This window comes from Cyrtonyx montezumae, unplaced genomic scaffold (genome assembly GCF_038088225.1).
Source record: "Cyrtonyx montezumae isolate F1298 unplaced genomic scaffold, pur_monq_1.0 scaffold_1, whole genome shotgun sequence".
NCBI lineage: Eukaryota > Metazoa > Chordata > Aves > Galliformes > Odontophoridae > Cyrtonyx > Cyrtonyx montezumae.
The window spans coordinates 17515251-17528343 of NW_027071825.1; the positions used below are offsets into that span (position 1 = coordinate 17515251).

Sequence of the window (13093 nt, forward strand, 5' to 3'; positions counted from 1 at the left end):
TTTGTGGCCCTTAGTTAATGTAATGCTGCCTGTGCTGCAACTGAGGGAAAGTGCAGGTCTGTGCTGAGGGTGGAGGTCAGCATCACTGCTACTGTTCAGCATGGGGAATGTGGGAACATGGCTTTGGAGGAAATGGGGCTGTCATAGGCACTGGGGATACACGAACAGGTGGGAATGGGGATGGAAGGTGGAGGACCGAGTGGGGAAAATGCTCCATGGAAGAACACAGAGAAAACACTGCTACGGGGCGGAGGCAGAGCTGCATGTAGGTCTGGGGCTGTAGCGGTGACAGTGTGGATGGTGCTGCGGTTCGTGCTGCCAGACAGCAGCAGATAAGGAAGCTGCAGATCAGTTAATAGTAGCAGGACATGTTTCTCAACGATGTTCTCCAGCAGTGGCTGTAGTGCCCTGGGGGAGCTGGCCAGCTGATGATAGTTATTAAATCTTTCGTAAGCCAAGTTAAAGACGTGACACGTTAGGAAAGCAGAATGCCTGCAGGTCGGATTTGTGAGACAGGTTATCTTTGCGGTTCCATCCTGTGGCCCTGCGAGCGTCCTCGCGTGCCTCATGGGCGCACCTGAGCGCCACGTTCGGCCGCCCCTTTTCCTCGTGCTCCCGGAGCGAGGGCCGTGCTGCAGGCGGCCGCCACGTGCCGCACAGCCGTCCCTGACGCGGCCGGGGAACGGCGCTCGCGGGCGGCTCCGAAGGGCTCGGCACCGAGGCGGCGCACTGCGCTCACGTGACCGGTGCCGACCAATGGGGCGATCGCGTGATGCTCGGCGGCCGCTGCGCTGGGGCGGCGGGACAAGATGGCGGCGCGCGTCTGAGGGGTGGCGGCGGCCGCGCGGGAGGGACGGGCAGGCCCGGCTGTGGGGAGGGTCCGCGCTGCCCCCGCTCCCTCCCCGGGGATGGTAAAATGACCCAGGGGGGGAAGAAGAAGAAACGCGCCGCGAACCGCAGCATCATGCTGGCCAAGAAGATCATCATTAAGGACGGAGGGACGGTGAGGCCGGGAGGGGCCGGATGGGGGGGGGCGGGGGTGGGGGTGTTGGTGCCGTCGCGGGGCGACCCGCGGGCTTCGAGCCGCGCCCGGAGCCGCCATGCAGTGGGACTGCGCCCGGGGCCGCGTTCGGTTCGCGCCGCGCTTCCCCCGTGCGGCCTCGGCACGAGGAGCGGGCGGGTACACGGTGGTACGCGCGCGCGGAACCTGAGGGGGCCGGGGAGGCACGCGCGGCTCTTCGTTAGGGCGGCCTTAGGAGCCCGGCACCCGTTCTGGCGGCTGCGGATGGATCTTCATCTTATCTGTCAGCGGCGGTCATGACAGCGTATTGCCGCCTCTGGGCTTTTATTTGGCCGTGAAGTGCTGCAGATTGGATGCGTACCCTTCTAATACTACGTCAGTATTGCGAGAAAGTTATGCGGGGTCGCGTCGGGCCGCAGGGCCCTCGCTTTGTGCGCGTGGAAGTGCTGCAGAGAGGGCAGGTGTCGGGGCACACGTGTGCCGCTGCTCCGGGCCCCTTTGGGCAGAGGGGCTGGTATTACATAACAGTGCGATTCAGAATTATTTCCCTGTGGAACGATCCATCATTGATTAAGATACGGTGTGTTTCTAAGCACCCTGAATCTTTCAGCTCACGTTTGCTGAGAAACAGAAAAAGATCGTTAAATTCTTTTTAAGTTACATGGTATGACACCTCTGTCATACTAGCAAGAACTTAATTATGCCTGGATTGCCATTGTTGCTCAGTGCTGGAATGTCCTGTCTTGTCTTCTGTACCCAGCCTTCCTGCTTTCTTTGTCTGCCCAGCCTGTGCTATCAGACACGATGGGAAGCAGGGAAATGAAAAGGGCCTGCATCTTGGATGTCTGCAATTAGCAAACCACTCATTGATCTGGCATCTGACTGTACAGTTTTCAGCCTGGTCGGTTTATTTTGAAGCTGTTTCACATCAAAGCAAGCTCAGCGGCTCTTGCCTGTGAGGGCATACGGCTACTTAATAAAGGACTGTCATGGGGTAAATAGTTTATTGATGAGGAACTTAGTTTAATTTATCATTGCTTTTATTTACTGATCCTGATGTTCAAAGAGAGGGGTTAAAATAATAAGCAAAAGGGGAAGAACCCACCCCGTGTCCCTTTGAACCCTCAGCTGGCCCTGCAGGTCAGGACAGGCTCCTGCAGCGAGGTGCTGCAGGCTGGGGCAGCATGCGGTGCTGCTCGCTGTCTCTTTGGTTGTGCTGTGGTCCCTGTGCGGACCGGAGCTGTGCTGCCCCCAGCCTCTCCTGCTGCTGCCCCTCTCACCTCCTCGCCTTGCCTGGCGTTGGTGGGATTGGGTGTATGTTTGATTATCCCTGTGCTTTGGTGTTTGCCACTCTATTGCTTATAGAGGTTCTGGCATCTGGGCCTGTAGCTAAGAACAAGAAACGGTGCCTGTGTGAAGTGGGCACTGGCAATAGAAAACGAAAGCAGTGTAAGCCAGCAATCCAGGTGCTGCTGGGTGTTTGTTTCTGCCGCTGCAGTGGCAACATCCCGAGAGCACTGCTTTGACAGAATGGGGATCGGTTTGACCTGTAGTGCTTGGAAGGACGGGATGGTTTGTTGCAGCACCACTGCTATGTGGTAGCTAGTGGAGGGATGTGGGGTCTTGAAAGCCATCCATCTAGGGAAGATAGGAGCGAACCTGATTTCCCGTGGCAGGCTGAGGCACACAGCTGAGGTTGTTACGGTTTGCTCAGAGCTGCATGGAATTGTAATCCAAAACTAAAATAAGGATTGTGGGTGGAGAGAGCAAGGAATGGTGGGAAGTCCAGATAATTATAGCCACTTTCTGTACTATGAAGACTTAATTTACTGCAATAAGAGAATAAAACTGAAAAAATAGCAGAGAGATCTCTGTGAGGGCTTACTGAAGAGGGTTTGGGATAGAAAAATAGCAGAGTGTGGCAGTACTCTTCTAGCTTGTCTTCAGAGTTGTTGATACAATTACTTTTTAAAACTGTGATCTTTCCCAGCTTTAGGGGTAAATGGTCTTTGTGGCTTTTTGGTATTTATTTCCTATAGTTGTTCAGAAGGTTTATCTTTTTTCTGTTGAGAGAAATTGGAATCTGGAAAGAAAAGCTGAAGATAACTTAGGTACGTTTTGTAATTAAAGACTCTGATGTTCCCAAACTGGACCTTAATATTGTGTAGTACCTGAGGCTGGAAGGCAGCTCTGGTGACTTCTAATTCAGCTACCCATGGCTTCCTGCAAGCAGAGTCACTGGAGCTGTGTGTGCCGGGCTGTGTCCACCTGGATTTGGGGCACAGGTATTCCACAACCTCACTAGGTGAACTGTTTCTGCTTTGTTTAAAGTTTAAGTACAGCTTGCTGTGTTTTATTTTGTTCCTTTAGTCTTGTCACTGAGCACATATGACGACACCAGGATGTGTCATCTTTCCTTCCTCCCATCAGATGTTCCTACATGTTGCTTATTATAGTTATATATCTATTAGCTGTACATGTTGCTCAGGGCCCCCTCAGCCTCTTGGAGAGGAACCAAGGACTTGGGGATGTATGTTTGCTCAGTGGAAGTGCTGGCTCTCTTCAGGTCACTGCCACTGTTAGCAGACTGTCTTTAGGTGAAGCTGGGGCAGTGGATGCTAAGGCTGCACTTTAATACATTTAAGGTTTCTGATGAGTTATTATACTGAGTACTTCTATTTAGTGCACTGCTAGTATTTTAGAATGTATGAGATGAGCAGGTTATCCCACTCACACTCTTGTTGTCATCCAAAGCTGCTTCAGTTTATATCAAATCACCAAAGAATTTGAAGTTTCTTATTTTAAATCTGTTTTTTTAATCTCTTTGAAGTCCCTTGCTAGCAGTATTGGAAAGCTGTCAGTCCTGTTCCTGAGATTTGCTTCTGGCAGTTACTGTCTCAGTTTCTTTCTTGGAGTTTTCAAAGTTCTGCACTCAGCTGTGGTGCCTTTTACTAACAGATGTGCTACAGTGTTGGTTGGGGCAGTAGGTGATGAGGTGATAGGATAGCTCAGTGTGGATACCGCCATGTTTTGAAATTGTGAGAATTTGATTTCCATGCAGCACTGTTTTACATGTTTTACACAGGCTTACATGTTTTTCTCAAGGAAAAAAAAAGAGTTCTTCAAAGAGTGTCTGTGCTTTGAGTAGCACCTTTGTTTCCCAGACTGACAGTGTAAGTGTTTGTGTTTCTCTTTGAGAGTGCACTTTGTATTGCACAGAGCATTTAGGCACTTCCGTACATTACATTGAGCAACTCCACGGAGATGTTTTGAGTTTGGTTTCATTTCTTAGCCCTTCTGTTTTCAGTGCTCAGATGCATTTCTCGTGATTGTGACGGCTTGTCAGGTGCTTTAATGACCTGCTTTTCCTCTTGTTCTAGCCCCAGGGAATAGGCTCACCTAGTGTCTACCACGCTGTGATAGTGATATTTTTGGAGTTTTTTGCTTGGGGACTCCTGACAGCACCCACTCTGGTGGTAAGTGATGTGCTTAACTTCTTTCTTGCTGTTTGGGAGATGTGTAACTACTGCAGAGGCTCCAAATACCTGAGTTAAATGAAAATTGTGTGTCATTGAGCTGCTCTGTTACGCAAGTGAAAAGAGTTTTTTAATTTCTGTGCAGTTAGAAATTCAAAATTATTTAATTAAAGTAATATAACACTGTGACAGCTGTTTGCACAGAACAGTGCTGACACTTACATGTGTTTTCTGACTCAGAACCAGAAGGACAGCAATGAACGTATTCTTTTGTGAGGCTACAGAACATTGGCACATTAGAAGCTCAGGAACAAAACAACTTGTAATTCAGAAAATTCTGCAGGTGTGTGTGTACATAGGGAGCTCCTGGCTGACATAGCTATGCTTTAAAGAAGCTCCAGAGCAGACCCTGTTACAGCACAGCCTCCCTGTGCAATTCGTAACACTGCGTTTGTACCAAATCCTTACGTGGTTGCTCTGTTTGAGTTTTGTCTATTAAGTGACACGTATTTACTAATTAGATGGAACAAAGACTTAAAGATCTCCAGGCAAACTCCACCTGAAATGCAATCTTGGTGCAGTTCGGCAAGCTGTTGTTAACCGTGAGCAGTCTCTTGGATATAACTTTATGTCAGCCACTGAATGGAAACCATCTGGTGAAACACAAGTCAGACTGCAGATCAGTGCCTGTTCTACCTGCCCAGCTTGACTGTAGTCACTGAGCTGGGAGAGTGTTCAGAGTGTTGTTGTCCTCTGTCCACCCTCCTACAGTCAGCAGTAGTGTATGGAGAATTCAGGTTGAAATAGTTTTCTGGGTTTTCTGTGTACTGCTCTCCTTAAATTTCACATGTTGAGCTTGGATGAAATGAATGCTTCCCAAAGTGTTGAAAGAACTGAGGCCTCCATCAAGTAAAGCGAAAACCTCAGAGTTGGATGAGAGATTACAGAGCACACTTTGGTATTTCACAACTAAAAGAATACAGATAGACCATGCCTGCTGTTGAAAGGGACGCTCCGCTATGTTACCTATCAGTGATGCGTGGTGAATATCAGCACAGGACCCTGAAGGCCACTTTTGTTACTGCTGTTTGCAGAGCAGTAATGGGGAAGGAGCCTGCTGAGCTATTTCCCCCCTTTCAATAAATTCTGCTTATGTGAGGCGGGTGATTTACTGTATTTGGAGTGTTCTTTCTGTGTGATTTCAATAAATGTCCTCTATCTAAATTGTTGGATAGTTAACCTGAAAATAATGGTTATTGAGTTGATTTTCCTTAGTTTTGTGTGGGTTAATTTTGCATAAATAACTCCCTATAATCCATGCAAACAGGAAGTGCTGTGGGTGTGCCGTGTGATGAGCTGTATTTATTGGTCATACTGTGTAAGTAACAGTGTTCAAATTTCTTTTCCAGGTATTGCATGAAACCTTCCCAAAACATACATTTCTAATGAATGGTCTAATTCAGGGAGTAAAGGTACGGTGACAAAAGTAATCACAGTTTCAGGTAAATGATGGATGGGATTTAGAAATGACTGCAACCAATGAGAGAAACATTCAGGAGATTTTTCAGTATGGCTTTAATAGTATAAAGAGAATGTGAGAGTAAAGTAGTGCCAACAAAGCTAATATGTGTCATTTTACTTCTGTACTACTCTCTGTGCTTGGCGTGTGCATTGAGTTCACCAAAAAGGTTGCTGACTGATGCCAGATGACACATGGTGTTCAAACTCGTTGCTCCCCTGGGGTGTTTTCAGTTGTGTTCGTGTGAATTCCAAATATATAAAACTAAACGCAGTTCCTAAGACTGCTTGTGTTGGTGGATCTCTTCTGTCTTGAGTTTTGTGTAGCTCTGAGATATTAAAAGTCAACTTATGTGTTAGCAATCATGGAGCAGAAGATTGGGAGTGCTTGACCACGTTGCCTTTGCACTGCACTGTAGTCATTAATTTTAGCAGAAATAAAGCCTACCCCACCATCAGTGTTGCGCTATGGATGGCTATCATGTTTCTGAGCACTCAGTTCTGACTGAAATGTTTCATTTCCCTTAGGGCCTGTTATCATTCCTCAGTGCCCCACTCATAGGTGCCCTGTCTGATGTGTGGGGACGAAAGTCCTTCCTGCTGCTAACAGTGTTCTTCACCTGTGCACCAATACCGCTAATGAAGATCAGCCCATGGTCAGTAGATGCTTTCACACTTCATTTGTTCCTTGTTGAGGTTATTATCTAATGCTCATTTGTAGTATTGTTGATGAAATATTGCTTGGGCTCCATGTAACATTCAGCTTTTGTATTATAGAATCATTAAGGCTGGAAAATGCCTTTGTTGCCACCTCCACTCACCACCACTGTCTGTGCCTAGCCCTCCAGCCGCTTTACTCAGCAGAGAGCATATCTGTCCAGGCCATGGGCTGCTTCCTGATGTGGGGACAGTGTCAGAGGCTTTGCTGCAGTCTCATATACTACTGTCAGCAGCCTTACCCTGGTCCACCGGGCTGGTCACCTGGTCATAGCAGACTGACTCAGTTCCCCTAACTTTGCAAACTGACGTAGCCGGTGTGAGCTGCTGCCCTGCCTAGCGCCACTTACTGCTTAGCATGCTTGCCACGTCTGCTTAGAATGCCATCCAGGGTAGTTATGGCTCTTTATTGTGGCTACATTTTAAAATTAACCAACTAGAAGAAAGGAAAACTTATACACGAAGTAACCACTTGTAAACTAAAATGTCACTGCAATGTTATGCTTTTGTTTCTCTAGTTTTAAAAGCCATAAGCTTTCACACCATCTGCAGGTTCAGTGAGCTCTTAACCAGCATGTGTGTTCTGCAGGTAGCACGTGAGTCACAGTTCTCAGTGCTGTTGGACTACCTGTGTGAGCTGCAATTACAGACTGCAGTGACGCAGGGCAGAGGCAGCTGTTGAGGTAGCTCCATACCCCTTCTTAGTTTTACTCTCTTGTCCCATGGATTCTTTGAGGATACTGCATCCCTTTCCTGGGGGCAGCTGGTTCCAGGGTGTAGCTTAATGTTTCTAATGACATCCTACCAGTGCCTAGCATAAAGATAAGGCTACACTGAGCTCTCTGGGTGCCCATGTTCCCACAACACTCAAGTGCTTGACTTGCTTTTGGTCTCATTGGCACCACCGTTGAGTTTCCTGTAAGAATTGAATTGCACAGCTCTTTGTACATACCACAGAATTATGCTCTTTCTGGTTGGTGCACAAAGAAATTCAGCAACTGTATAAATTGTGCAACTGCTGTAAGTTCATCATAGTATTTGTCAGGAAGATGGACAAGACAGTTACTGTTGAACTGTATTTGGATTCTGTGACTTTTTGTTCCTGTTTAGCTGTTGGAATTATTATGTTTTTACAACCTTTGCAGGTGGTACTTCGCTGTTATATCCGTCTCTGGAGTTTTTGCTGTGACGTTTTCTGTGGTTTTTGCATATGTAGCAGACATAACCCAGGAACATGAAAGAAGCATGGCCTATGGTTTGGTATGGTTGCTTTTTTGCACTGTTGTTTTCAGTACTTAACAGTTTAGTACGTAAATCTTTTAAAAAAGAGGTACTTTCAATTCTTTGGCAAGTCAGTTTCAGCCTGAAGTACGGTTAAGTTGTAGTCACCAATTCCCTGCCTCCTTTTGAATATTGTGCTTCTACCTGAAATGTAATACAGCTGTGTTAGCAGCTCTCTTTCTTGGAGTTATCACAGTGCTGGCCTGTGTAACCTGGGGGCCCGCACTATTATTAGCTACACTGCTGTTTTTATAATGTGAACCATCTTCCTTGGATAACTTTGGAACCGTCATTGCACGGTATTCTGGCTGCTCCTGCCCATGTGTACAGTCAGAATTCTGAAAGTCAGGAAAGGAAGTAATAACGCTTCTGAATTCTATCACGGAAAGCCTTACCAACTGTTCTTTGTTTCAGGTTTCAGCAACTTTTGCAGCAAGCTTAGTTACCAGCCCTGCTATCGGTGCCTACCTTGGTCGAGTGTATGGAGACAGCCTGGTTGTGGTCCTGGCCACGGCAATAGCCTTGTTAGACATTTGCTTTATTCTTGTTGCTGTACCAGAATCGCTGCCAGAGAAGATGAGGCCGGCGTCCTGGGGAGCTCCCATATCATGGGAGCAGGCTGACCCTTTCGCAGTAAGTTACTGAAATACTGGCCGACTTCATATTTGAAAATGCTGAGCTTTTATGAAAATACAGTGATTGAATTTCCTGTGTTTCAAGCTTAAAAACAAATAGCAAAGCTCATACGTTAATCTTGCACTTCTGCTGCTGCTTTTGCCGATAGTCTTTGTTGATGTGCTTTTCAGTATCTTTTATCAGATATACTTTTTCTGAATATGATGATTGAATATTTTCCAATGCATTTTTTTCTTGCCACAGTCCTTGAAGAAGGTTGGCCAGGACTCAATAGTGCTGCTAATCTGCATCACAGTCTTTCTCTCTTACCTCCCAGAGGCAGGTCAATATTCCAGCTTCTTCCTGTACCTCAGACAGGTAAATCAACCTTCTGATACGGATTTGCATGAAAATTTACAGGGAGGTTTCTAATACTGCTGAATTAATATAAAAAGTAGAGGTGTCAGGTGTAATCTAAAACCTTCAGCTGTTAAGTACTCTTGCTGTTAGGACTTCTTTTCTCTTCAAATAGAGGAATGAATGCATTCAGTTTCTCATGTTTTGTAATTATGTTGGATTATAGTGTAATTAGATTGGATGATGAAGTTCACAGTTAGACTGCTTTATTGCTTGATGAGGGAACCACTTCTTTTCTGTTTGTGCCTCTCTAGTTCTTTATTTGGCAGAAGAGAATTAGGCTGCAGTTGAGTGCTGTCAGTACTGCACTGGTTGTTCTCACACTGGTCCATGTGACGTTATGATATGCGCTTCATATTCAGTAATCAAATTATTCTTTGTATGTGCATGCAGATAATGGGATTTTCATCCGAAAGTGTTGCAGCATTTATAGCAGTCCTTGGAATTCTTTCCATTATTGCACAGGTGAGTTACTGCAGAGTATTTCACTGGGCAGCTCTGGAGAGCTTCTGTAATGTTACGGGTCCAGAAGTATCGCTCACCTTTTCTGCAGCTGTTCTGAGCTTCTGACAGCTGATTAACACTCCTCCTTTAACTAACTAACTTAGATGAGCAGCTTGCTACATAAGTGTAGTTCATTAATTTGCAAAGTGCTTTGTGTTAGGATAACTAAGTCCTTTTGTGTAGAGAAAGGGTGACAGCTTGTATTACTTGCTAGTGTTGGCAGTTTATTACTTTGGAGTAGAGGTGAGGCTCCTGACTGCTTGGTGAATACTGTTTTTGAACTTTTTAAATTCATTAATTTATTTGCAGGTATGTGATGTTTAGAATAAAATGTTGCTTTTGTTTTCTTGTACGTTTTTCCCTGCTCTGTCAGACAATAGTTTTGAGTTTACTTATGCGGTCCATTGGAAATAAAAACACCATCCTTCTGGGCCTAGGATTTCAAATACTACAGCTCGCGTGGTACGGCTTTGGATCCGAACCTTGGTACGTATTTTTTATTTTAACGTCTCAATTAGTGTGCTGCTTCTCTGCATTTTAACTTTCTCCAAGAGAGACACTTACGTTTGTGTACCTGTGCAGACGGAGCACATATATACGTATCCACAACTTCGTCCCCACAGAGTGTTACTCTGAGTCTTTAATTCCTGCAGGATGATGTGGGCAGCAGGAGCTGTTGCAGCCATGTCCAGTATTACTTTCCCAGCTGTAAGTGCGCTGGTTTCACGAACTGCCGATGCTGACCAACAAGGTGCGTGTCCCCTTAACCCTCTGAATTCCAGTCAAAGGATGCTGTGAAGCCCAACGCATGCAGCCAGTCATCCTTAACCCTGGCAGCCCGGGCACTTGGGCATAGTCAGACCTTAAGAATCCGAGCTGCGTTAAGGCTGTGATATTGCATGTCAGGTCCTGTCCCAGAGGCAGAACGTTCAGCCAGTCCTAACCACAGTAAAATATTTAGCAAAACTGATACGCTCTTTATTACTTTTGACGCAGCTTTGCTTTGTTGTGCAGTGCTTCCTCTGCCATGTGAGACTGATAACAAGGTCTCGGAATGAACGTGGCACGCTGTAGGCCTGCAGGGGCAGGGAAGGAGAGCCATGACTATACCATAGGACCATTTTTCCACAGCCTTGGTTTATTGCCACCTGTGGTACAGCACCAGGGAAAGTCTTCCTGTTGGTCTTCTAAACCAGTGTAAACATAATGAATTGAATTGCTTATTTATGTAAGTATGAATATAAATGGATGACTGCGTATGTTGCTGTTCTCAGGTGTTGTTCAGGGGATGATAACAGGAATTCGAGGCTTATGTAATGGTTTGGGACCTGCACTGTATGGCTTTATATTCTACATATTTCATGTTGAACTGAATGAACTCCCTGTGCCTGAATCACCGTCAGGAGGTACTGTCGTCACACAATACCACTTACAACAGGTATTCTTTTACTTACTGATTCCAAAAACAGAACTAGTTTTTGAGTACCATGCTGTTATGTTCCACTGTGCTAACTGCAAATGAAGCATGTAAAAAGAGCTGCTGAGATCACTCTCCCAGAGTGGTTTTTTTAACTAAATAGGTACTGTATTTTCAAAGAGAATCCAACAGAGGCAACAGAAAACCCCCTTATAAAGAGAAGGAAAAGAGCGGAGTCAGATGTACTAGCTTTCTTGTCTCCTGGGCAGTTCCCTGGAGTTGTATTTACTTTTCACATGTTCTGCACTGTGGTTGTGGTGTTTAGCCTTCTGTCCAAAAGCCCTCTATTTTTTTAGCTCCTAGCCGATAATATGAAAATTCAGCAGCTGATTTTCAGCAGCTGACTGTACTGGCTGCAGCAGCATAAGGCACTGCTTACCTTCAGCTGTTACGTTCAGTGCAGTCTAGCTGTGTCTTACTAACTGGTTAATTTTAGAGCAAAATTTCTGCCTTACTTTGCTTTTCTTTGGTACTTTTATTTGTTAACAGCAGTTTCATGAGACTGTGCTGTCTGTCGCTGGCAGTGAAAGGGAATGACAGTGGGAATGCTCACTGTTCAGGATGCAGAATTCCTCTGCACTACTTCCATACAGTTGCAATGTGTGTGTACTGGCATCTGTCTGGAAGTAAAACAGCAAAAGGTATTTTGAGAGAAAGGAAAGAGTTAAGGTCAGCAGGGAGAGGATGCGAGCAGGACAGATTCAGATCTGCCTCACCAGGAGGAGCACGCTCTACAAGCTGATGTCCAGCTTCAAAGGCACAGAAAACTGCTGGAGAGTTACTTTGTTTCACAAAACTTGCCCTAGGAAAGGAAGTTAGCAGGCAGCAGGAAACATCACTTGTTCCTTCTTCTAAAGCTAGGGCTTCATCTGTCCAGATTTCTTCTGAAAGGCTGCACACACAGGGAAGTGCCGTGTTACCAAGTGTAACAAGAAAGGTTTTCCCACTTAGAGTACGTGCGTAGTTCTGCCATCTTAGTACACTAACAGTGCTAAAGGTGTAATCTTTTGTGTTGATGCTATTTGTTTTTTTCCCAGAACTCTATAATTCCTGGGCCCCCATTCTTATTCGGGGCGTGCTCTGTGCTGCTGGCACTACTCGTTGCCTTGTTTATTCCTGAGCACACCAACCTGACGGTGCGATCCAGCAGCTGGAAGAAGCACTGCGGCAGCCACAGCCATTCCCACAGCCCACAAGCTCCCAGTGAAGCTAAAGAGCCACTGCTGCAAGACACAAACGTATGACAAAAGCATCTAGGAAGACTTTATAGACGTTTTTCATCAGCAGTTTGGGATACACATTCCACTTTCATCAAAAACAATTTCTTAAGGTAATTTTAAGAATTATCTTTCTGCATGAAATTTCTAAGAATTAAAAAAAAATCCAAAGATGTTGCCATTAAATAAATAATGTTTTTTCTTTGTTAAAAAAAAAAAAAAATGAAGTACTTATCTCTTTTGCCATGAAATACCGTTACTATTAAGCTTTACATTCTAGTTGGGAGACAAAAGCATATAGGGAAGGTATGAGCATGTGTCCTACTGTTCCCTTAAGGTGGTGAGCTTTAGTTCTGCTCACACTGCCTCAGTGAGACACATGGCATCCATCTGGACCCATCCATTTTAACATTGTAAAATCTTGGGTCAGACGATTCAATGCCTTAATGTAAATGTACTCAAGTAGGGGAAAGGTGAACTGCTATTATCTATTTTAAAAAAGTCATTTGGTGGAGTTATTGTTTTTTTGTTTGTTTTTTAAAGTTTGTACTAATACAAGAACTACAGGCACGCTCGCTGAACAGTAAAAGTTATTTTTATGTAAGTGCATTTACTCTATTTTTGAACAAATGGTAGTATTAAACATTTGTTTAAATATTAAGTGGGTGTTTTGAGCCTGCAGATTTTAATACTGGCTCTAAAACTCTGCTTTCATAAATACCATTTATTATACCACTATACTTGTGATGTTTGTGTAATCATACAAGGACCTCAAAACTTGAATCCAGACTGAACCATAAGCTGATAGCCTTGCAGACAGCAGCGTGCTACACAGTGGCCTTTGAGGACT

At 45.2% G+C, this 13093-nt stretch overlaps 1 protein-coding gene across 1 annotated transcript; it reads left to right on the forward strand.

The window, feature by feature from the left end:
• Positions 1–855: 855 nt before the first annotated feature.
• MFSD14A (major facilitator superfamily domain containing 14A) lies at positions 856–12454 on the forward strand. Its single transcript, XM_065742293.1, has 12 exons — positions 856–1003; positions 4402–4497; positions 5907–5969; positions 6544–6671; positions 7878–7992; positions 8428–8646; positions 8893–9006; positions 9439–9510; positions 9923–10035; positions 10203–10300; positions 10824–10987; positions 12064–12454. The coding sequence occupies exons 1-12, from the start codon at positions 917–919 to the stop codon at positions 12268–12270; spliced, it is 1476 nt and encodes a 491-aa protein (XP_065598365.1). The 5' UTR covers positions 856–916; the 3' UTR covers positions 12271–12454.
• Positions 12455–13093: the final 639 nt, after the last annotated feature.

Coding starts and splice junctions, on each gene's coding strand:
- MFSD14A (XM_065742293.1), top strand. CDS start 917: ATGACCCAGGGGGGGAAGAAGAAGAAACGCGCCGCGAACCGCAGCATC. Junction 6,672..7,877: donor CTAATGAAGATCAGCCCATG/GTCAGTAGATGC, acceptor CAACCTTTGCAG/GTGGTACTTCGCTGTTATAT. Junction 7,993..8,427: donor GAAGCATGGCCTATGGTTTG/GTATGGTTGCTT, acceptor TCTTTGTTTCAG/GTTTCAGCAACTTTTGCAGC.